The sequence below is a fragment of the Dermacentor albipictus genome, chromosome 1, assembly GCF_038994185.2.
Source record: "Dermacentor albipictus isolate Rhodes 1998 colony chromosome 1, USDA_Dalb.pri_finalv2, whole genome shotgun sequence".
Taxonomy (NCBI): Eukaryota; Metazoa; Arthropoda; class Arachnida; order Ixodida; family Ixodidae; genus Dermacentor; species Dermacentor albipictus.
In genome coordinates, this window is record NC_091821.1 from 357,131,690 (window position 1) to 357,155,191 (window position 23,502).

The window sequence follows — 23,502 nt, forward strand, 5'->3', positions numbered from 1 at the left end:
TAAACGAAATAAAGAAACGATAAATTAGTGGAAATGAAAGTGGATGAAAAAATTGGCTGGGGCTTACCTAAGGTTAAGCCTGGATATCTCGAAGCGAAAAGGTTCGGTGATGCTTATGGTTTAGCTTAGGGTTATGCTTTATGTTTAGCCTATGGTTATGCTTACGGTTTAGCTTATGGTTATGCTTTATGTTTAGCCTATGATTATGCTTACGGTTTCACTTATGGATATGTTTTGGTTTAGCTTATGGTTATGCTATACGTGTGCCTTGTGTAGTTATGCAAATTGCTTATCAATGATATATACCATAAGTTATGCAGGATTATTAAACAGCTTTATTCATCATTGTTGGGCACATTGTCTTGCAATTTCTGTACAGCCATAAATACAGCTCTCTGTATCGGTAGTATCACTCTCTTTTCTTTCCATGTTGAATGCGCACGCCTATTCTCTGGCAAGCGGTTATAAGTCGGCCTCCGCGATAAACATGCGCTTGCGGCGAACGTCAAACGATGACGCATAGCGCGCGGCAGTGGCCACCTGCGCCGACTCCGAACACGCTTACGGAGCCAATTCAGACATGCGCCGGCTCGCGCGAAGCGCGCTGCTGACTAGCGTAGTGAAGCGTTCCGCTTCAAAACAACTTGCCGCAAGTGGGGAACGATCCCACAACCGTGCGAAGGTTGTGGGAGCGTTCATTGGTTAAAATTCTCTCTATGCATCGTGAATTGTGCGCCCTGGGGCGATCGTAGCAGCGGCGCTGTCATCGCTCACTATTGAAGCTACTGTTACAACTTAATACGGCGAAGATAATTTCTTGGACGTTTACCAGAGGCAATCCATCCTCTTCATCACCCGCCTATCCAGAAGTCAACGCAGTTTTGACACCGACCATTGATGGGTCAAGACTCCCTCCCTGAAAATGACAAGCTGAACTCATAAATACCCATGAAAGTGGATGGGGACACCGCGCCGCGGTAGCTCAAATGGTTAGAGCATCGCACGCGTAATGCGAAGACGTGGGATCGTTCCCAACCTGCTGCAAGTTGTTTCTTCATCCACTTTCATTGCCATTAATCTATCATTTCTTTAATTCAATTAGTAAGTACAAGTAATTTCCCCTATGTTTTCCTTTGTTTCTTTGTTTCTTGGCTCCGTGTGTACCATGTGGGCTCCATGTGTCCCATCTGTCTCATGTGGGCTGGTTGTATCGTTCAAGCCACACACATTGATCTGGTTTCTAGCCCACATGGGACAGATCGAGGGTGCCCCGCCCAACCTCAGCGAGTCGGCACACGGAGCTGCGCGAGAGATCATCAACCGCGTAGCTACCGGGCAGCGTGACGCTGGGGGTACTGACTATCGGGACTCTCCTTCCTCCTACACCGAAATTACTAAGCACTTTTACTTGGCTCGGAGGATCTACCCCCTCCCACAATGCAAACTCAATAGACCTCAGGCTTTGACACTAAGGCTTCTACAGACGGGGGCTTACCCAAACCCCCTACTTCTTCACAAGGTGTACCCCGAAATTCAGACAACAAATGCATGTGCACTATGCAATGATTTAGCGAATTTACCTCACATGCTCTGGCGATGCCCCGCGTTACACAGCGATGAAAACAACACTTCTTCACCTTGGGGTGCGGTCCTACACAGCCCCAACCTCGAAGAACAGTTATGGGCTGTCCAACGGACCCGCGACGCGGCGGAGAGACTCGGCCTCTCTGTCTCGACGTGGGAGCGGCCCGCTGCGCGCTAGTGCGCGCCCTAAAGGACCCTAATAAAGTTTTTCATCCATCCATCGTCCATAGAGCATCGATACCTTTAGAGCCGCATTTCGATGGGAGCGAAATACGAAAACACCCGTGTACTTAGATCTAGGTGCACATTAAAGAACTCCAGGTGGTCCGAATTTCCGGAGTCTCCCACTCCAGCGTGCCTCATAATCAGATCGTGGTTTTGGCCCGCAAAACCCCATAATTTAATTTTTAATACCATGAAAATAATTTTAATGTGACAGCGTTAAGGGCCCCCGCGTCGCAGAAAATCCACCGTCGCAGTCGTTTCGGCAAAAAGATTCTAGAACCACCGAGACCCAGGTCCTCCACGTGACGCGAGGAAGTTCCTAACCATTTGAATATCTCAAGCTAAAATGCGTAGAAATATCGTAAGGTACGACTTCCACACAACCTACAGACACGATAGCGTCGGACTGTAATTTGACTTCACGAGAAAACATAATTCTGTTACGCGAAAACTCCAAGAAATCCCTTTTCCAGCGTTCCTACCATTCAGAGACCGGCCACTGCGTCCGCCATTTGCGCGCGCCGGCGCCTGAGTATCTCGGGGGCCCCAGGGTGGCGCATTTGGTTCCTTGCAATACCTCCAGGTGGCCCTCGTCGTCGAGGAAGAACTTAGCAAATGGCCAAATAAAGAGCGGGAATACGGTGATCTTCTAAGCGTAATAACGACAGAAATACCGAAAGAGAAGCAACATGCTCATTGGAAAGGAACAAAGAAACCGAAAAGGTGGTGGAACAGGGAGATACGAGAAGCGATCGCCGAACGACAGAAGGCCTCCCGAGGACACAGGCAGGCAGGCGAAAAAAAAAACAACAACAAAAAACGCAGTTGCCGCAGGACGAAGTAGCCAGAAAATGCAAAATATACCGGGAGAAAAAAATCCATGGTTCAAATACTGGTTCAAGAAAAGATAAAAAGTGAAAGTAAACGTTGATTGTCAGAGACACGCGAGAAAAAGGAGGCCGCACCTAGAATATTTTGGAACCACATAAACTTATAAGGTAGGAAGTTTGGAACAATACGTCAACATATCCTAGATGAAGATGGAAACAAATTGGAAGGGGACGCGGTAATAAATTACACCCGAAAAATAACAGCCGAATCTTTCCAAGGCATTGACGAGGTTTTACTTGAGGAAAAAAAAAAGGAGCATGAAAGAGACCCAGGTGGAAAAGGAGCTGGTGCTGACAAATTTCAACTGGAAGAAAGCCGAAGAGAAAATTCCGAAGCGTACAGCCACAGGACTAGACGAAGTTCCCGTTAGGCTGATTAATGAACTAGGTCCAAAAAGTAAGGCAGCTCCGTTGAAAGCAGTACAATAAAGTTTAAAAGATAGGCGAATGCCAGAAAATTGACGACAAAGTAGAATGAATTCAATTTATAAAGGTAAGGAGCAGAAAGATAGAATTCACTCATATAGACCATTTACCATTACATCGGTAATATACAGGTTAGCGAAGCAGACAATCAAATTGAAGCTGCAAGCATGGGCAGAGAATAATGGTATTTTGGGAGAACTTCAGAAAGGCTTCAGAATAGGCAGGCATCTGGATGATAACTTATTTGTCCTTACTCAGTCTATTGAAATATCCAGAATAGAAAGGAGACTGTTATATATGGCTTCTTTTGGACATTACAGGAGCATATGACAATGTAGACCGCAACATTTTGTGGGATATTCTGGAAAGAGAAGGCTTAAGCGACGATTGTCTACAGTTTTGGAGAGAGATTTACCTAGAAAATACCATTTGCGTTGAATGGGAAGGGATGAGGAGCGAAGAGAAAGTTGATATCAACAAGCGACTGAGGCAGGGGTGTCCTTTATCCTCACTGATGTTTAGGATGTACATGGTAAGGATGGAAAGGGCACTATAGAAGGAAGTAATATTGAGGTTAATTTCTCATACAAACAGGTGGGTACAGTAGTAGAGCAGCAGATTCCAGGTTTGATTTATGCCGACGACATTATGTTGCTAGCTAACAAGCAAAGTGACATGCAACGTCTGGCTGGACAAGACAGACAAGAAGGCGATAAGTTAGGTCTGAAATTAGCCTTAAATATGAGGTGTTATGGTGTTCGATGTAAACAGTGAACAGATAGTGTCAATTCAGGGCCACAACATACCTCGGGTAAAAGAATATCAATATCTTGGTATATGGATAAACGAAGACGATATATATATGTGGAAACGCAGGAAAAAACAATAATGGCAAAGGGGAAGAGAAATGCAGCCACAATGAAACATATGGCGCTATGGGAATACAAAAGGTACGAGGCGCTCCGGGGTATGTGGAAATGTGTAATGGTTTCAGAACATACATTTGGAAATGCGGTTGTTTGCTTGAAATCAGGGATACAGGCAGGACTCGATGGCAACCAAAGGTCAGTGGGACGTCTCTTATTGGGCGCTCACGGGAAGACTACAAATGAAGCTGTGCAGGGTGATATGGGCTGGACAAGCTTTGAAGTGAGTAAAGCTCACAGTAAAATTGATTATGAATAGCGACTGAGGAATATGGAAGAAAGGAAACGGGCTGGGAAAGTTTTCAGGTATTTGTACAGCAAAAAAACATTGATTCACAGTGGAGGAAAAAAACCAGGAAGCTTACCAGCAAGTATGCGGCTTGTAGGATGGGCAACATGGCAACAAAGAAGATCAAGCAGAAAGACAGAGAGGTTGAGATAATCTGATGGGTGGCGGCAATGGAAAAGAAACCTGCTTTGAATGACTACTTTAGAGGAAAAAACGAAATCAGAAAAGAAGTAATTTATGATAACTCAAAGGGAAGCTCATTACTTTTCGAAGCAAGATCAGGATGCCTTAGAACACGCACTTATAAGGTGAGATATAAGAAGGAAGAAGAAGCATGTGCTTGCTGCGGTAAAGCTAGGAAAACGATGGAGCATATTTTATTAGAATCTGAAGATATCTGCCCAGTGGTCGATTTAGGCATCTCTGGCCTCTTTGAAGCCCTTCGGTTCATCGAGAACAGGGATAGAACTAAACATGTCCACAGCAGAGATTAGTAAGAGGCGACTGGAAGATTGGTGGAAGAAAAGTAGGGAAACGACAAAAAAACGGAGGCGTGCAAAAACAAAGTTCACAATAGGGATTCAGAAAGTTTGGTTATGAAAATTCATCGTGTCTTTTTTTCCTTTCCTTTTTTTTCTTTTTTGACATAAGTAGGAAATTAGGCAATATAATAACAAGAGCTTGGTGGCGCAACCCCCCACCACGTTCCAAAGGGGACGCTCATAGCATGCGTCCATTCATCCATCCATCGCGGCCCACACAAGAGACCGGGTTTTTACCAAAAAGCCCGCCTTCGTGTATAGCGTTTGCGGACAGCGTTTCCCGGTAAACATTACGGTTACATAAGCTGCAGTTGCCGGGAAACATGAGAAGCAGTAAGGAATATTTGAATGCTGTCACGTTCCACACTTAAATGCAAAGCTTAAGCGCCCTCCATCCTTTTTTTATTTGGCTACTTCCTTCTCTTTCAAAAAGATAATAAAATTTGCCCTGTGCGTATAATTAAACATATTGTATATGTGCATGGCGCTTACAGCGGACAGTTAAAACATTGTTTAAGTGAGAAAATACGGATGAGGCAGCTGCCGCTAGTGCTTCTAATGCGCTTACAATCAACCTACAATCTATCTATTAGTTCTCGCACACTTATACGCAAATTTTGCCCACATTATTTTGTGATTCTTTTTTTCGTATTGTTATATTGAACACCCGGTTCTTGGCCAATCACGCAGAGAGGGTATGTGCCACGAGAATCTGGGATCTTCATCTACATCTACCATTCGTACTCGATCGTGGAAGCGCCGGTTCGAGCCTACTGGCGGCGAGCGCGAGCATTCCTGCTTCTCAGGACGACGTGGCCACCCGTTCCCGTTTTTCAGCGGTTGGACCTGGTGTATGTGAACCGCGAAGCGTCCCAGGCTCACTACGGCCAGGCAGAATGACCGATCGCGTCACGTTAACTCGCAATGACGTCGGTTTGCATTCGCAACTCAGCCAGCGTCGCGACGTGGCGGAGAACCCACGCTTTCAGGCCGCCTTGCTTCTTGCCATCGTTGGCCTGGGAAGCGCGATGATCCTGGTGCTCAGCCTCGTGTTCAGAGGTACGTGGAGCCGGGTACGAAACTGAGCGTTTATATCGGGCGACTGGACTCGTGAGGATTAGAACAAGGATGCGCCATTAAAGCGCGGTAGTCCCCGCTTAGCCTGGGGTGTTCACACGGTAACAGTTTTGGCCTTGTTTCACGCTAAACACTAGGAAAACGACAGTTTTTCTAGTGTTCCGCATGGAAATTTGAGTTGATACAGGATTGGCAAGACATGCAGAGGCGATAAATTTCAGCACTGACAGGTCACGGATGCATGTGCTCAAGACCATCGTACAAGGCATGCGCAAGCTAATTGTTGCAGCAGGAAATGGCATTGTCTTCCTTGATAAAGAAAGCGAAGGAGTGTTAACACATTTCAGGCCAAGTCTAGTGATTCTTGCAGATTTAATTATTAATAAGGTAATTGAAGCAACAAGAATCGATAAGCTTGTCCCAGAATGCGTTCGCACTCATTTGCTTCCTTTACCAAATAAAGAGATGTCATGCTTACTCGTGCGAAAAGCTGGGCGGGTTAAATCTCCATCAATTCCTTTCACGTTCTATGCCTTAGCATAGAGAAATTGATATAAAGGGCAAGTTAAAGTGTTTGTATAAATGCTTCCTTGATATTGGGTTCTTGCTTCTATACCATTTCCCACAAACGCCTTTTGTTTAAGCAAATTCTGTATAGCTAAAGTACCGCTCAGCTCAATTTTGTTTTTCTTAGAAAACACTCGTTACTTATTTCGAGGGTAGAAGACAGGAGACGCGCCGACTTAATGATTTTCGGGGCAAGCGCTGAAACTCAAAAAAGATATTCATTGAACACTTTCTGTAGTAACTCTATTGAACACTTCTTGAAGTCGACCTCTATCGATGCTATTCGAAAACGCAAAACTGAATATGGCCTTAGGTTATCGCTTCTTGCATTAGCGGAGCATCTATTAGAAGTCATTAGAACTGCTGGTGTCTTTCTTCTTTAATTTTCATTCAGTGTGACGTCGCCGTCTTAAAATTGCTTACGGTGCAATTCAGATTCCCTTTGTTTATTAACAAAATACTACTGACTTTAAATATTCCAAGCAGGAAGGGCAAAACGAAAAGGAACTTCAAACGCAATGATTAGAAATAAAATGGGGAAAAGGCTGTAAAAACACTCACGTATGGTTATTGTACACAACCACAATTAATCACCGCATACGAAATTCTGTAGCACGTTTGGAAAATCTTTGGCAAATATGATATGTCTGGGTAATTTATTCCAGTCCTCAAATGTTCATGGGAAATAAGCATATTTATAAGCATTAGTGAATGCGAAATGAAGTGTGCATATTTAGTTGTGCTTATGACGCACTTTACGTGTGGTGAGAAGGTTTACAAAGGGTAAAGGCGAAATTTCATGTTGATTAACTGAAAAGTGCAAGAACGTCAATCGGGCTGCAGTGCCCTCGAAAGGGTTTAATTTATTTGATTGGATGACATGAGAGTACACTAAGAACCAGTTTTCTTTTGTTAAATGCGAAGCGAACTGCTAGCCTTCGAATTGTTTTTTTTATTTGCGATTTCAGAGGTTTACATCTTTAAACAGGGAAACGGAGCTATTGTTTTGGTGGTGCGGGTTGGACGTGCACACCTGTTATTTCTACCTCGGTATCCATTCTGTTTTCCTTTCATGGCTGTGCTCAGAGACCGGTGGCGAAGGATCTCTGACTCATGACCTGCTGATGAAGTCCCTCGCCTGGAAACGTGATCAGCGCTTATTGGCCGAGGCCTACCGGCGCTCCATGGATCGCACCGCGGACCCCTGCGAAGACTTCGAGCGCTTCGTTTGCGGAAACTCGGATTCCGCCCACCTGCTTCGCGACGTGCGGGCCAGGTCAGCAGACGACATCGTTGTAGTGGCCATAGTGCGCTGTTGTACTTGACAAATTTTATTGAATGGATTGAGCTACATGGCAACACGATAGCTGACAATAGTACGCAACATATGCTTGCTTGCCGGGGCTGGCAGCATGACAGGAGCAGATGATTGTCGTTAGTTCATTGACAGCAAAACCGAAACATGACTGCACAATCACAGAACGCTGTAGACTTAAGAATACATTTGTGTGCTGGAAGCGTGGTGTAGTAGCGATTGAATTCTGTATCTTGCGCGGGAGCTGCTTCCTGCTCCCGTCGCAAGGAGCTTCACAAAAAAAAGAGCAAAAAAAATCATTTATGCTGCATGCTTGGATAGCTATTATGGGTATACTCTAACTGGCCGATAGACAAACATCCAGCTGGCTTATCTTGTACGTGTGGTTCTCAAACACAAGCCTCCAGAAGTACAACTGCAATCAGAAGTAAATGGAACACGAGTTCGGTGGCCGTAGCACGTCACCGCCTGGGTCTTTTCGTAAATTTCTGGGACGTATAGTGAGTCGCAGGGGCCGTGAATATTGAGGGAGGCACGGCATTTTACAGAAACTTCTACAGTGATAATTAAACAGCAAGCTCACGAGCCGTTCCCCATTTGGTTTAACGAGAGCGCCTTCAACGACGGTGAACTCGAAAAGCGAGGCGGGCTTGCAAACTGAACCGAATGTTGTCATTTGGAGTCCTTCATTGACGACAGTCTCCAAGTATGTATATGTAAATTCAAAATAAAAAGATAAGGGAAAAAGGGGGTTAAAAGCAAAAAAATAACTTTTGTTGGAGCATAGTGACTGGTCGATGGGGATTAACGGCACAAATCAGCACATGGGCCACGAGACACGGCGTAGTTGACGAATTTGACCGCCTGAGGTAGTTTAGCGTGCACAGCCAAGGCTCGGTGTGCTCGATCGCTGTTAGGCCGCCACGGCCGGCAAACCAACTCGCGGCTTCGTACTCGGCATCAGAACACCAAGGCCCCTGATTAGGCCTGTCGCAGCGGGTGTGGACAGCACTGTCTCAAGGCATCAGAAATTGCCGAATAATCGCCAATGAGAATGATTCGTTGAATATCTCCTATTAACTTCTTACTGTGCCACGTTTTATTTTCGTGGGAAAATATTTGAGCACCTTCTGCTCAGGCCAGATATGCCTAAAGAAACATTTTGCCTATACGCCTAAACAAATAAATGTCTTGCTTTTCGCGTCGGAATGGCCAACAGGCGTGTCTAAATGGAGTGTATAATTTGTGAAAAATAACTTGTTTTTCGCGTTATGTAACAAGCTGCCGCCATGCGTTAAAATATAGCTCTAAAATTATCTGCACTGCTACACTCGCTATGTATTCAATTGCCAGAAAGAGAGATAGGTGAAATGATAAACGAAAGGCAGGGAGGCTGGCGACATAATTGCCAGAAAGGTCAGATATTAGGTAAATAGGTAGGGCATCCTTTCTTTTGGACTATGTTGTGCCAGAAGCTGCCTTTTGTGCACCATACGTGATACATATTTCAAGTAATGTGTTAACATTACAAATTATATTGATTATCAAATGTCACGGATGCAGAATTAAAGCTGATCGGTGCTCGAGGCATGCGCACCCCCAGTTTAAGTATAATATTCGCTAAAGTGCGCCGCAGAAATCAACTCAATATTTTTTTAAGATCATGGGAGTACACACGAAAATCCAAAGTACAGTGGCTAGACGGGGTCCACGCTCCGGTGGAATTCTACACAATGCTTGACATGTGACAATTAAAAGTGAAATACGCACTGCATGAAAGGATAAATTTAAGAAAAAGTAAATATTTAAAAACACGCAAGCTACTACAATTCGTAATACGCTTGAAGAAAGCAACAATATTGGGCACATGAAGTTACAACAAACAAAATATATACCCAGAAATACGTCCTTTTTTTTCTTTCTTTCAGCAATACAAAACTTCACAGGCAACTATAACAACTTTACGAATACGTGACACTGTGACACATGTAACAAATACGTTGTGTTGCACGTAACTTCTTGCGACAGTGCTCAAGGAAAGTTTCATTCGAAAGATCGCCCACCTGACGGAATGTTCTGAGTTTGTAATGTAACTTCTCGACGTAAATTAGACAAAAGAAATAGCTAAATATGGGAATGGCGAGTGACATTTGTGGGGCCACTCGAGTATTTCACGTCCCGTGACACTTGTCTCGCATCTACTGAGGTTCGACTTTCTCACGTGAGACATACGCGAAGAGTACCGACGGCTGCTCGGTGCTCTTTGCGGGACCGTCCCGCGGAATGCTTTCGACTTGGCTTTAGAAAGCGACACTGGTACGGGCGAACACGATCGCGGGGATGGGCTTCCGTTCGACGGACGGCACTCCACCTGCGACTTTCGGACATGGGTGAGAATTATTCGCTGTGTGTACTTGTGTGGTGACTCGAACTTTCAAGGTTCCTCGGAATGTATCGACCGAGGAACTATTCCTTGTGTGTATTTTGGCTAGCTGGTATTCTTGAGGAAACACCCTCTTTGTGCTTACACTAAACTGTGTAGTCGCTTTCTTTTTTATCAAAAGGACGTGAGACCCCTGCAACACAACCGTACACGATGGCGCAACTAGCTATGCGACGCCCTGCTAAAGTCCTGCCGTCATTAGGCTCGTGGAAGCAATAAAGTGCTATCTTGGACTGGTTGGTGCACGTTAAAAAAAAAGAGTAACAGCGCAAAGAAGGGGACGTGCAGACTAGCGCTTCAACTGCCTTAGTGTGCATGTCCCGTTATTTGCGCTACTACCCGTATTTTTTTTTCTCTTTTCGTGGAAGCAGCGTTCTCGACAAAGCATATACGCCAACGCGTTCTCGCGGTCCTGTCAACGCAGGGCACTGGCCGAGGCCGGCCGGCAGCTGGCGCAGACGCTCGTTGCCGCCGTCGAGGGCAGTGGCGGCAACCTGACGGCCTTGCAGAAGGCGGCGTCGCTGTTCCAGCTGTGCGTGCGCCTTCCTTCGCTGGAGGACGACGCGGCGCCCGAGCTGTCGGACCTGCTCCGCAAACTGGGCCTTGGATGGCCGCCGGACCCTCTGCCACCGGGATTCGTCGAGGAGTCGCCTGCGCCCACCCCAATCGAGGCCGAAGCGCTGCTCACCAAGCTAATCACGCTTTCCCTGCGCTGGGGCTTACACGCGCTGTTTCGATGCCAGGTCGAACCGGAGCAAAAGGTGAGCATTAATGCGAAGCATTACCATGCACGCACTTTGCGGTAAGCAGGCAGGTTGGTTAAAGTCGTGCCTCGTTTGGGGCTTCTTCAATAAAGGAACAGCTACTTGAGACTGACTCCAACCAAATAACTGAATTTTATTAGCCCGACGTTTCGGAGCCCATTCGGCTCCTTCTTCAGGGGGTTGTTCTTCGGGGGGTGGCGGTGTGCCGCTTTTAAAGCGTCTTTTTTGAAGAAAGGAGGGGGGGGAACACGGGAGGTGGGGAGACACTCCACAGACGGAAAGGTGGGGGGGAACAAAAGGAAAGGGGGGTTTGTGTTGTTGACCGCTTCCAAGGTGCTGCGATGACCGGTGCTGGGTGGAGTGCTCACGAGGGTGCCCTTGATGGGCCGCGGGGGGGGGGGGGGGAGGAGGTTACAGGGTCGCGCCGACGTTCTGTGTTGGTGAAACGAGCGGGAGTCTATCTGGCTGTGCGTCCTTTTCTTCTTTTCGTCGTGTCGCCAAGGCCATGGACATAGACCGAGGGTAGGTTGCCCTTCACACGGTTTATGTTATTCTCCGTATTCTGAATGTGCCATGACTCCAGTAGTAGTCTCTTTCGCCAGTTCGTTTCTGTTTGAAGGATTTCAGTTTCCTTGAAAGCAATTTTGTGGTCGGCGACTTCAGAGTGTTCAGCGACGGCGCTGCGAATACGGTTGAATGTCCTGACGTCGTTCTCGTGTTGTCTGATCCTTTCTTTTAGATTTTTGGTTTCCCCGATGTACGACGCCGGACAGTCAGCACAACTGATTTTGTAGACGACGCCTTGAGCTTTTTCTTTTGGTGGATGATCTTTTGGTTTAGGGAGGAGGATATTGAAAGTGTTTATTGGTTTGTGCGCCACTTTGAGGCCTTCTTTTTTTTAATATTCGGCTGAGCGCTTCGCTGGTACCTCTGATGTACGGGATGGACACTCGCTTCTGGGGTTGGGGAGAAGTAAACGGCTGAAGGTCCCGCATTTTGCTTCTTCTTTTTTGTTTTCTGGTTGTCTTTCGAATGAAGTCATCTGTGTAGCCATTCCTCTTAAGTTCGTTGAGAACCGTTCTCTTTTCTTTCTTTAGATCCGATTCCGATGAGGAATGAGTTTCGGCTCGTTTGAATAAAGAATTTACAACAGACGCCTTGTGGTTTGCCGGATGGTCGGATTGGAAATGAAGATAGCGGCCTGTGTGGGTTGGTTTTCGGTAGACTGAAAATTTTAGAATGCCGTCTTTTCGTGTAACTTGTACATCTAAGAATGGGAGTGATCCGTTCTGTTCGCGCTCATATGTGAACTGTATATCCGGGTCTATGGAGTTTAAGTGTTTCTGCAAGTTTTCGACTTGGTTCGTCTTCACGATGCAAAAACAATCATCCACGTACCTGAGGAAGACTTTTGGTTTCGGGAAAAAAGTATTTAAAGCTCTCTCCTCGATGCTCTCCATAGTCAAGTTAGCCATGGCAACGGAAATTGAGGCCCCCATAGGAGTTCCTTTAACCTGTTTGTAGTAGCTGCCTCGGAAAGTGAAATAGGTATTGGACAGGCACAGTTCGAGAAGGCGGCAGATCTCGTCTACACTCAAAGGGGTTCTCTCACTGAGCGTATCGTCACGTTCCAGTGCATCTCTAGTTGCGGAAACAGCCAACTTAATGGGTACTCTTGTGAACAGAGAGATTACATCAAAAGAGACCAGACATTCATCATCTTCGATACGGATTTTTGATGTGAGTTGGATGAAATTCTCGGAGTCGCGCACGTGCGATGCTGTCCTTCCGGTGAGTGGTGATATGATCTGATGCAAGTAAGTTGATAGTGATCGTAGTGGGGAACACGAAAAGTCTACGATAGGTCGTAAGGGGATTCCGGGTTTATGGAGTTTTGGCAAGCCGTAGAAAGCTGGAGCGGATCCGTTCCTACAGATTAATTTTAGGTAGAGATTTCGAGAATTTGGGTGGCTGCGGAATATTTCAATCAGCGTCTTGTTCAGCAACGACTGAGTTCTCGTAGTGGGGTCCTTCTTTAGTCTCTCGTAATCTTGGCTGTCAAGTAGGGCGGACGCCTTATCCTCGTAGTCCTTTATGTTCAAAACAACGGTTGAGTTCCCCTTGTCCGCCGGTAGGATCACAATGTTGGTATCTTCTTTCAGCGTTCTCACTGCTTTTATTTCGTCGGAAGTTAAGTTGCGTTCTCTTCTGCGGTTGTTATTGGACCTTATTATGCCGATTGCTTTCAGTCTGACCTGTTCCCGCACTTTGGGGTCTAGTTGCTGGATGCCGCTCTCAAGGGCGGCGATCATCTTGGGGAGGGGTGGGTTATCTGTCGTAACATTGAATTTTTGACCTTTTGCCAGGATTGAAGTTTCTTCGCTTGTGAGCTTTCTCGATGATAAATTGGTTACTGTGTGCTTGTTTAACACTCCTGTTTTCTCGTTTTCGTTGATTAGGGAAGAGAATTTCTTCTTCTGCGTTTGACTGTGTTTCATTTCCTCTGAGGACGCTACGGCCTTTGCAAACGATTCAATTGATGAAAAGAGATGGGGTACCTTGTGTTCAAGTTGTCTTCTGGCGAAGAACGCGTCGACTTCTTTCTTCCGGATCAACATGTGGCACTCATGTATCCGTGCTGTCACCAATCTTTGCTGGGCCTTGTCGATGATGTCCCGGCCTTCTGGTGTGTTGATTGGTTGGCGTAGCTGGAGACTTCGTGGCACGACGTTCTTGTCTTTGCATTTCCGGGTGAAGTCTAGGTGTGTCTTGAAGGTGGATATTCCTTTCACTGCTTTTATATAGTTCTTTGCAAGTTGCACTGCCTCTAGCCCGAAGTCTGCACGTAAAGACTTGAAGCTAAACATTTCGACAGAATTGCCTGTCTGGTTGGGAAATTGATTAGAACTTGAGACTGACTCCAACCAAATAACTGAATTTTATTAGCCCGACGTTTCGGAGCCCATTCGGCTCCTTCTTCAGGGGGTTGTTCTTCGGGGGGTGGCGGTGTGCCGCTTTTAAAGCGTCTTTTTTGAAGAAAGGAGGGGGGGGAACACGGGAGGTGGGGAGACACTCCACAGACGGAAAGGTGGGGGGGAACAAAAGGAAAGGGGGGTTTGTGTTGTTGACCGCTTCCAAGGTGCTGCGATGACCGGTGCTGGGTGGAGTGCTCACGAGGGTGCCCTTGATGGGCCGCGGGGGGGGGGGGGGAGGTTACAGGGTCGCGCCGACGTTCTGTGTTGGTGAAACGAGCGGGAGTCTATCTGGCTGTGCGTCCTTTTCTTCTTTTCGTCGTGTCGCCAAGGCCATGGACATAGACCGAGGGTAGGTTGCCCTTCACACGGTTTATGTTATTCTCCGTATTCTGAATGTGCCATGACTCCAGTAGTAGTCTCTTTCTCCAGTTCGTTTCTGTTTGAAGGATTTCAGTTTCCTTGAAAGCAATTTTGTGGTCGGCGACTTCAGAGTGTTCAGCGACGGCGCTGCGAATACGGTTGAATGTCCTGACGTCGTTCTCGTGTTGTCTGATCCTTTCTTTTAGATTTTTGGTTTCCCCGATGTACGACGCCGGACAGTCAGCACAACTGATTTTGTAGACGACGCCTTGAGCTTTTTCTTTTGGTGGACGATCTTTTGGTTTAGGGAGGAGGATATTGAAAGTGTTTATTGGTTTGTGCGCCACTTTGAGGCCTTCTTTTTTTAATATTCGGCTGAGCGCTTCGCTGGTACCTCTGATGTACGGGATGGACACTCGCTTCTGGGGTTGGGGAGAAGTAAACGGCTGAAGGTCCCGCATTTTGCTTCTTCTTTTTTGTTTTCTGGTTGTCTTTCGAATGAAGTCATCTGTGTAGCCATTCCTCTTAAGTTCGTTGAGAACCGTTCTCTTTTCTTTCTTTAGATCCGATTCCGATGAGGAATGAGTTTCGGCTCGTTTGAATAAAGAATTTACAACAGACGCCTTGTGGTTTGCCGGATGGTCGGATTGGAAATGAAGATAGCGGCCTGTGTGGGTTGGTTTTCGGTAGACTGAAAATTTTAGAATGCCGTCTTTTCGTGTAACTTGTACATCTAAGAATGGGAGTGATCCGTTCTGTTCGCGCTCATATGTGAACTGTATATCCGGGTCTATGGAGTTTAAGTGTTTCTGCAAGTTTTCGACTTGGTTCGTCTTCACGATGCAAAAACAATCATCCACGTACCTGAGGAAGACTTTTGGTTTCGGGAAAAAAGTATTTAAAGCTCCCTCCTCGATGCTCTCCATAGTCAAGTTAGCCATGGCAACGGAAATTGAGGCCCCCATAGGAGTTCCTTTAACCTGTTTGTAGTAGCTGCCTCGGAAGGTGAAATAGGTATTGGACAGGCACAGTTCGAGAAGGCGGCAGATCTCGTCTACACTCAAAGGGGTTCTCTCACTGAGCGTATCGTCACGTTCCAGTGCATCTCTAGTTGCGGAAACAGCCAACTTAATGGGTACTCTTGTGAACAGAGAGATTACATCAAAAGAGACCAGACATTCATCATCTTCGATACGGATTTTTGATGTGAGTTGGATGAAATTCTCGGAGTCGCGCACGTGCGATGCTGTCCTTCCGGTGAGTGGTGATATGATCTGATGCAAGTAAGTTGATAGTGATCGTAGTGGGGAACACGAAAAGTCTACGATAGGTCGTAAGGGGATTCCGGGTTTATGGAGTTTTGGCAAGCCGTAGAAAGCTGGAGCGGATCCGTTCCTACAGATTAATTTTAGGTAGAGATTTCGAGAATTTGGGTGGCTGCGGAATATTTCAATTCAATCAATCAATATTCAATCAATCAATTTCAATCAATATTTCAATCAGACAACACGAGAACGACGTCAGGACATTCAACCGTATTCGCAGCGCCGTCGCTGAACACTCTGAAGTCGCCGACCACAAAATTGCTTTCAAGGAAACTGAAATCCTTCAAACAGAAACGAACTGGCGAAAGAGACTACTACTGGAGTCATGGCACATTCAGAATACGGAGAATAACATAAACCGTGTGAAGGGCAACCTACCCTCGGTCTATGTCCATGGCCTTGGCGACACGACGAAAAGAAGAAAAGGACGCACAGCCAGATAGACTCCCGCTCGTTTCACCAACACAGAACGTCGGCGCGACCCTGTAACCTCCCCCCCCCCCCCCCGCGGCCCATCAAGGGCACCCTCGTGAGCACTCCACCCAGCACCGGTCATCGCAGCACCTTGGAAGCGGTCAACAACACAAACCCCCCTTTCCTTTTGTTCCCCCCACCTTTCCGTCTGTGGAGTGTCTCCCCACCTCCCGTGTTCCCCCCCCCTCCTTTCTTCAAAAAAGACGCTTTAAAAGCGGCACACCGCCACCCCCCGAAGAACAACCCCCTGAAGAAGGAGCCGAATGGGCTCCGAAACGTCGGGCTAATAAAATTCAGTTATTTGGTTGGAGTCAGTCTCAAGTTCTAATCAATTTCCCAACCAGACAGGCAATTCTGTCGAAATGTTTAGCTTCAAGTCTTTACGTGCAGACTTCGGGCTAGAGGCAGTGCAACTTGCAAAGAACTATATAAAAGCAGTGAAAGGAATATCCACCTTCAAGACACACCTAGACTTCACCCGGAAATGCAAAGACAAGAACGTCGTGCCACGAAGTCTCCAGCTACGCCAACCAATCAACACACCAGAAGGCCGGGACATCATCGACAAGGCCCAGCAAAGATTGGTGACAGCACGGATACATGAGTGCCACATGTTGATCCGGAAGAAAGAAGTCGACGCGTTCTTCGCCAGAAGACAACTTGAACACAAGGTACCCCATCTCTTTTCATCAATTGAATCGTTTGCAAAGGCCGTAGCGTCCTCAGAGGAAATGAAACACAGTCAAACGCAGAAGAAGAAATTCTCTTCCCTAATCAACGAAAACGAGAAAACAGGAGTGTTAAACAAGCACACAGTAACCAATTTATCATCGAGAAAGCTCACAAGCGAAGAAACTTCAATCCTGGCAAAAGGTCAAAAATTCAATGTTACGACAGATAACCCACCCCTCCCCAAGATGATCGCCGCCCTTGAGAGCGGCATCCAGCAACTAGACCCCAAAGTGCGGGAACAGGTCAGACTGAAAGCAATCGGCATAATAAGGTCCAATAACAACCGCAGAAGAGAACGCAACTTAACTTCCGACGAAATAAAAGCAGTGAGAACGCTGAAAGAAGATACCAACATTGTGATCCTACCGGCGGACAAGGGGAACTCAACCGTTGTTTTGAACATAAAGGACTACGAGGATAAGGCGTCCGCCCTACTTGACAGCCAAGATTACGAGAGACTAAAGAAGGACCCCACTACGAGAACTCAGTCGTTGCTGAACAAGACGCTGATTGAAATATTCCGCAGCCACCCAAATTCTCGAAATCTCTACCTAAAATTAATCTGTAGGAACGGATCCGCTCCAGCTTTCTACGGCTTGCCAAAACTCCATAAACCCGGAATCCCCTTACGACCTATCGTAGACTTTTCGTGTTCCCCACTACGATCACTATCAACTTACTTGCATCAGATCATATCACCACTCACCGGAAGGACAGCATCGCACGTGCGCGACTCCGAGAATTTCATCCAACTCACATCAAAAATCCGTATCGAAGATGATGAATGTCTGGTCTCTTTTGATGTAATCTCTCTGTTCACAAGAGTACCCATTAAGTTGGCTGTTTCCGCAACTAGAGATGCACTGGAACGTGACGATACGCTCAGTGAGAGAACCCCTTTGAGTGTAGACGAGATCTGCCGCCTTCTCGAACTGTGCCTGTCCAATACCTATTTCACCTTCCGAGGCAGCTACTACAAACAGGTTAAAGGAACTCCTATGGGGGCCTCAATTTCCGTTGCCATGGCTAACTTGACTATGGAGAGCATCGAGGAGGGAGCTTTAAATACTTTTTTCCCGAAACCAAAAGTCTTCCTCAGGTACGTGGATGATTGTTTTTGCATCGTGAAGACGAACCAAGTCGAAAACTTGCAGAAACACTTAAACTCCATAGACCCGGATATACAGTTCACATATGAGCGCGAACAGAACGGATCACTCCCATTCTTAGATGTACAAGTTACACGAAAAGACGGCATTCTAAAATTTTCAGTCTACCGAAAACCAACCCACACAGGCCGCTATCTTCATTTCCAATCCGACCATCCGGCAAACCACAAGGCGTCTGTTGTAAATTCTTTATTCAAACGAGCCGAAACTCATTCCTCATCGGAATCGGATCTAAAGAAAGAAAAGAGAACGGTTCTCAACGAACTTAAGAGGAATGGCTACACAGATGACTTCATTCGAAAGACAACCAGAAAACAAAAAAGAAGAAGCAAAATGCGGGACCTTCAGCCGTTTACTTCTCCCCAACCCCAGAAGCGAGTGTCCATCCCGTACATCAGAGGTACCAGCGAAGCGCTCAGCCGAATATTAAAAAAAGAAGGCCTCAAAGTGGCGCACAAACCAATAAACACTTTCAATATCCTCCTCCCTAAACCAAAAGATCGTCCACCAAAAGAAAAAGCTCAAGGCGTCGTCTACAAAATCAGTTGTGCTGACTGTCCGGCGTCGTACATCGGGGAAACGAAAAATCTAAAAGAAAGGATCAGACAACACGAGAACGACGTCAGGACATTCAACCGTATTCGCAGCGCCGTCGCTGAACACTCTGAAGTCGCCGACCACAAAATTGCTTTCAAGGAAACTGAAATCCTTCAAACAGAAACGAACTGGCGAAAGAGACTACTACTGGAGTCATGGCACATTCAGAATACGGAGAATAACATAAACCGTGTGAAGGGCAACCTACCCTCGGTCTATGTCCATGGCCTTGGCGACACGACGAAAAGAAGAAAAGGACGCACAGCCAGATAGACTCCCGCTCGTTTCACCAACACAGAACGTCGGCGCGACCCTGTAACCTCCCCCCCCCCCTCCCCACCCCCGCGGCCCATCAAGGGCACCCTCGTGAGCACTCCACCCAGCACCGGTCATCGCAGCACCTTGGAAGCGGTCAACAACACAAACCCCCTTTCCTTTTGTTCCCCCCCACCTTTCCGTCTGTGGAGTGTCTCCCCACCTCCCGTGTTCCCCCCCCTCCTTTCTTCAAAAAAGACGCTTTAAAAGCGGCACACCGCCACCCCCCGAAGAACAACCCCTTGAAGAAGGAGCCGAATGGGCTCCGAAACGTCGGGCTAATAAAATTCAGTTATTTGGTTGGAGTCAGTCTCAAGTTCTAATCAATTTCCCAACCAGACAGGCAATTCTGTCGAAATGTTTAGCTTCAAGGAACAGCTACGTATCTGATGTGAAACTGGGTCGCCGCAGCCCTTTGCCCGATGCTCTAATCGTTAGACCACGGGCGAATGCGTGGCACGAATGAGTAGCAACCTTACCGCTCTCCTTCCCTCAGCAAGTTGTAGCGCTTTGAGACGCACGTCCGGTCGCACGTCAACAATTGGCTTATAAAAGAGAGAGTGTGCAAGTTGGTCCGATCCTTCGCTGAGGCAGGCATACTCCTTTGAGACGATATGTGACAAGCGAGACGACATAGCACACATCGCTTACGAGATCAACCCGGTTTGCTCAATGCAACATTCGCAGTCGGCGTAGGTTGCATCAGAACATAAGTATAGCGTTCATTCCCGGGAGTGCTACAGCTAAGTCGCCAGGCCATCGCCATCAAGCCGTCCTCGTCGCCGTCGCCTTGTCTTCGCCGTCACACGCACGCTCGCGTCACACACAGCTGCTCGCCTTACACGGACATGTCGCGCCATCCGTTAACACTCATTTGCGAGACGCCAAGAATGCTATAGATGGCCAGCTTTACGTGCGATTGTTTCCCACAGTATGTCAATGGGCACAATTCTGGTGAGTTCTGAGTGACAGTTAGTGAGGTACCGTTGGAAACATCATCGGGCATATTTCTTTGTTATGTCACATCACTAGAGCGGCTAAAAATAGAAGAGAGATAGAGGTGTTGCCTGCCGAATCGTAGCAGCTGGCATCGAGATTAAGCATGTGCTACGTTTTGATTCTAGATTCCTTATCAACGTCTTATTAGGCGTTTTAGGGTGCGTTGCTCTGACCCTCACTCCCTACATGAATCCATAACGTTTGAATTGCATGAAACCTTACTTAATTAGGCGGCTTCAAAATGCACTAAACATATGTCGCAGCAACTAAAAAAGTCAGGCTGGGATGAGTTAACCCAAGGTTTGTATGACTTGAGTTCGTATTATCACGAGCCGTCTGTATTTCCGATACAGCGTAAAAGCCCGTCTAGCGAATGCCATGGCTGAATCAGGCTTCCTCCCACGAGGGACATTATAACGGAGAAGCCGGCTTTACATGCAGGTGTGCATGCACTATAGTATTGCTTTTCAAGCTCCCGCCTAGCATCGTATTCGTACGTCAGCGAGTTGTCCATCGAGTGGGAGAGCTGCACGTACCGACAGTGGCAAGGCGGTCGTTTAGTAAGTTTTTTCTATTGGCTGTAACATGAAAAATAGGCGTGAACAACAACAACAACAACAACAACAACAACAACAACAACAACAACAACAACAACAGCAACACACACACACAGACACAGACACACACACACACACACACACACACACACACACACACACACACACACACACACACACACACACACACACACACACACACACACACACACACACACACTTATAATGACTGTACTGAATATAACATCAGTGTTCCGATCATACAAAATTGGTTTTCGTGAATTAGTTTACTGCTACGCTTGTGAACGTCCACCAACAGAATGCATTCAGTGACGCCGTAGTGCCCGTAGCGCTTAAAGCCATTCAAGTTGTTTTTGTTTTGAATTGGCCAATTGCTCATCACAGTCGCTAAAGAAAAGTCACCTGTCGCTAAGCGTAAAACTGTGTCGCTAAACAGACAAGTCGCTAAATCTAGTGACAAAATTTTTAAAATGGCAACACTGATGACTGATCATTAAATTATAAAAAGCAATGTTGATTTTGTATTTTCTAAGATGGTTAGGTTAGACGGCCCAAACAAACAATGGATGATGCAAGTGGCGTAAAATGAACTTGCTTTGGCCTGCCCGGCGACAGCCTTCTCTGCAATGCAGGCGTGCAAGGCGCGTCCAGCAGGCGGTTCGCACTGCGAAGAACTGCTTAGTGCGGACGGTCGAACGTCATCTGCTACCGTGCGTGGAGGCGATGCCGGAAAAACAACCTTAGCTGTCAAAGCAGGGGATACTTAATAAACAAAAAGCATATTTACACGAGCGCTATTCTGAAAAAGAAAAGAGATCTTGGCTTCGGCTGTTGCTTGCTGGATTTTCCAGTGTGCAGCAGACATTTCCCTCTTTCAAAAGTGAGGGGGAGGGAGACAAATGCCCCTACTTTGCCTCCCCCACCCTCCCTTCTGACAGGGGAGGAGGTGGGAGCGGGGCAAGCACATGCTTTTATGATTTCTTGTAGTATGTGCATTCGCTAATCTGCTGGCATCCACAAGATTTTTGAGCGTTTTCCATCGTGACCGCGCAGCCGAATGGCTTGCTGGTGCTGACCGTGCGAAGCAGTGACGAGCTGTCCAACTGGCTCGAGGCCCGAACCGAACTGCAGCGCTCGGAGAAGTACAACGAGGCGCTCCTCACTGTGGTGGCCGGGTTTCGCTGGCCTGGGGGTCGACAGCAGGCCTTTAGTGTCGTCCGAAGCGTCGCCAGTGCAGATCGCCTCCTGAGTGCACTCATCTCGAACACCAGGTGAGACGACGCCATCACCGCCATTTTCTTCTCTATCGGTTTATTTAAGCCTGTCCCAACTCGGTTGTAGCTGCCCACGCTCCTGCTTTATTTATGTGGTTGCCATGGCTGTAAAAAAGCAGAGAGGTGGTACTACCACCTCGAGGGGCTCAAATTGGAAAGCCATGCTTGTAAATATGAAAGTGACACTGTTAGGCATTTTTTGGTAACTTCTTGTATTTCACCCTCTAACGTGTTAGTCTTTAAGACGTGGGCCAAATCAGTGTAGTTTATCTCAGTTAATCTTTCTTGTAGTCTTTAGGTATTCGTTATTAATTTGTTGCGCACGTAGTTTTCCTGATCTAGAAAATTTCCCATATCAAGCTTACGCGACGATACTCAGCTCTACAGGAACGATCAACGCTGGTTGGCATCCGAAAGTTGGGATGATACAGTTTACACAAATCTGAAGACGGGGGGGGGGGGGGTGGATCGGTTAGAAACTAATACAGAACACAGAGCGGAAGTTCCCGCTTTTGTACAGACCGTACTCTGTGAGGGAGCCGTTTACTGTGGAAGCTTTTAAGCCAGAGCGAAATAGAAGACACTGAAGAGAGCTGCTGTTGATGATGATGATATGTACCGAAGAGGAAGGCGAGGTTCAGGAATACGACTCGCAGTTTTGTACGTCGTTTACATACGCTTTTTTATGCTTAATCATTCAGTACTACTACCGCAAAATTAACATTTACTTGTAGTATAGAAAGCGCCAATGTCATATTGTCGCTGACAGAGACAAAAAAGCGGCTAAACTAATGCTTCCTCGTAGCAAAAAACAAAGGGAATGTCGCGCGTTGACTTCCTCGTCGAGCGATCTCATATGTGTCATGCTCCACTGCATCTGAATGTATACGTGATATGTAAACATTTCAATGCATGACAATAAACTATTGCTCGCAGCCTCTGGTCCGGCACTCACATAAGTGCAGAGACATGGCGCCAGGTGGCGTCGAAGGTGGCTGGCCGACAGGTGACGCCCTCTGTGCAGTCATCGACGCTGCTGACGGCGCTCGAGCACTTCGTGCTCAAAATGACCGACGACGCTTCAGTGATCGCCGCATGGCTCGTACTGCGCAAGCTCTCCCCTCTCAACGTGACACCCTTGCTCGATGAGGTCGAGGTGGGCTATCCTTGTCGTCATTACAATGGATGTCATACTGGTCATACGGCCAGCTGAATAACTGTGCCGCAAAACATTAAACAAATTACATGGAGACTGGCGCTGCGTTTGAAGGCAGTTTACGAACGCCGAAAGTGTGAAAAAATGTTTTTCAATTTTAGGTGACATGCCAAGGAAGCCAACTATGTTTTCTTACAATACACCAGGCTCCTTGAATCCGAGTCATCGGTGCTTTTAGTCTTATGCCATTATGTGCTACTAAGATTTCATAAGGTGTTTTGCGACTTTTTTTCTTGCTTTTACATGAGAACAAGCCCCTTAAATAAAAAAAAAGATCGGTAGAGGCAACTAAGACTGCTTACGTGTGGGAATACGAAAGCATTGTAGTGGCTTTGGTGAAATATCTTTTTCTGCGCATTTCTTGTCCGCGCAAGCTGTTGTCTGCGTTTTAACTGCGCTTCAGGCCAAATGAAAGCGCCGTCAAGCGTCTCAACTCTCTC

The 23,502-nt window shown here is 46.8% G+C and overlaps 1 protein-coding gene across 1 annotated transcript in view; it reads left to right on the forward strand.

Moving 5' to 3' along the window:
* Nucleotides 1–5,600: 5,600 nt before the first annotated feature.
* Nucleotides 5,601–23,502, forward strand: part of LOC135902109 (neprilysin-1-like) — a 36,327-nt gene continuing 18,425 nt past the window's right edge. The window contains exons 1-5 of the mRNA XM_065432022.2: nt 5,601–5,941; nt 7,613–7,802; nt 10,709–11,045; nt 21,626–21,843; nt 22,783–23,002. Of these exons, the coding sequence (XP_065288094.1) occupies nt 5,779–5,941; nt 7,613–7,802; nt 10,709–11,045; nt 21,626–21,843; nt 22,783–23,002 (1,128 nt within the window). The 5' untranslated portion in view covers nt 5,601–5,778. The remainder of the gene's footprint in view (nt 5,942–7,612; nt 7,803–10,708; nt 11,046–21,625; nt 21,844–22,782; nt 23,003–23,502) is intronic.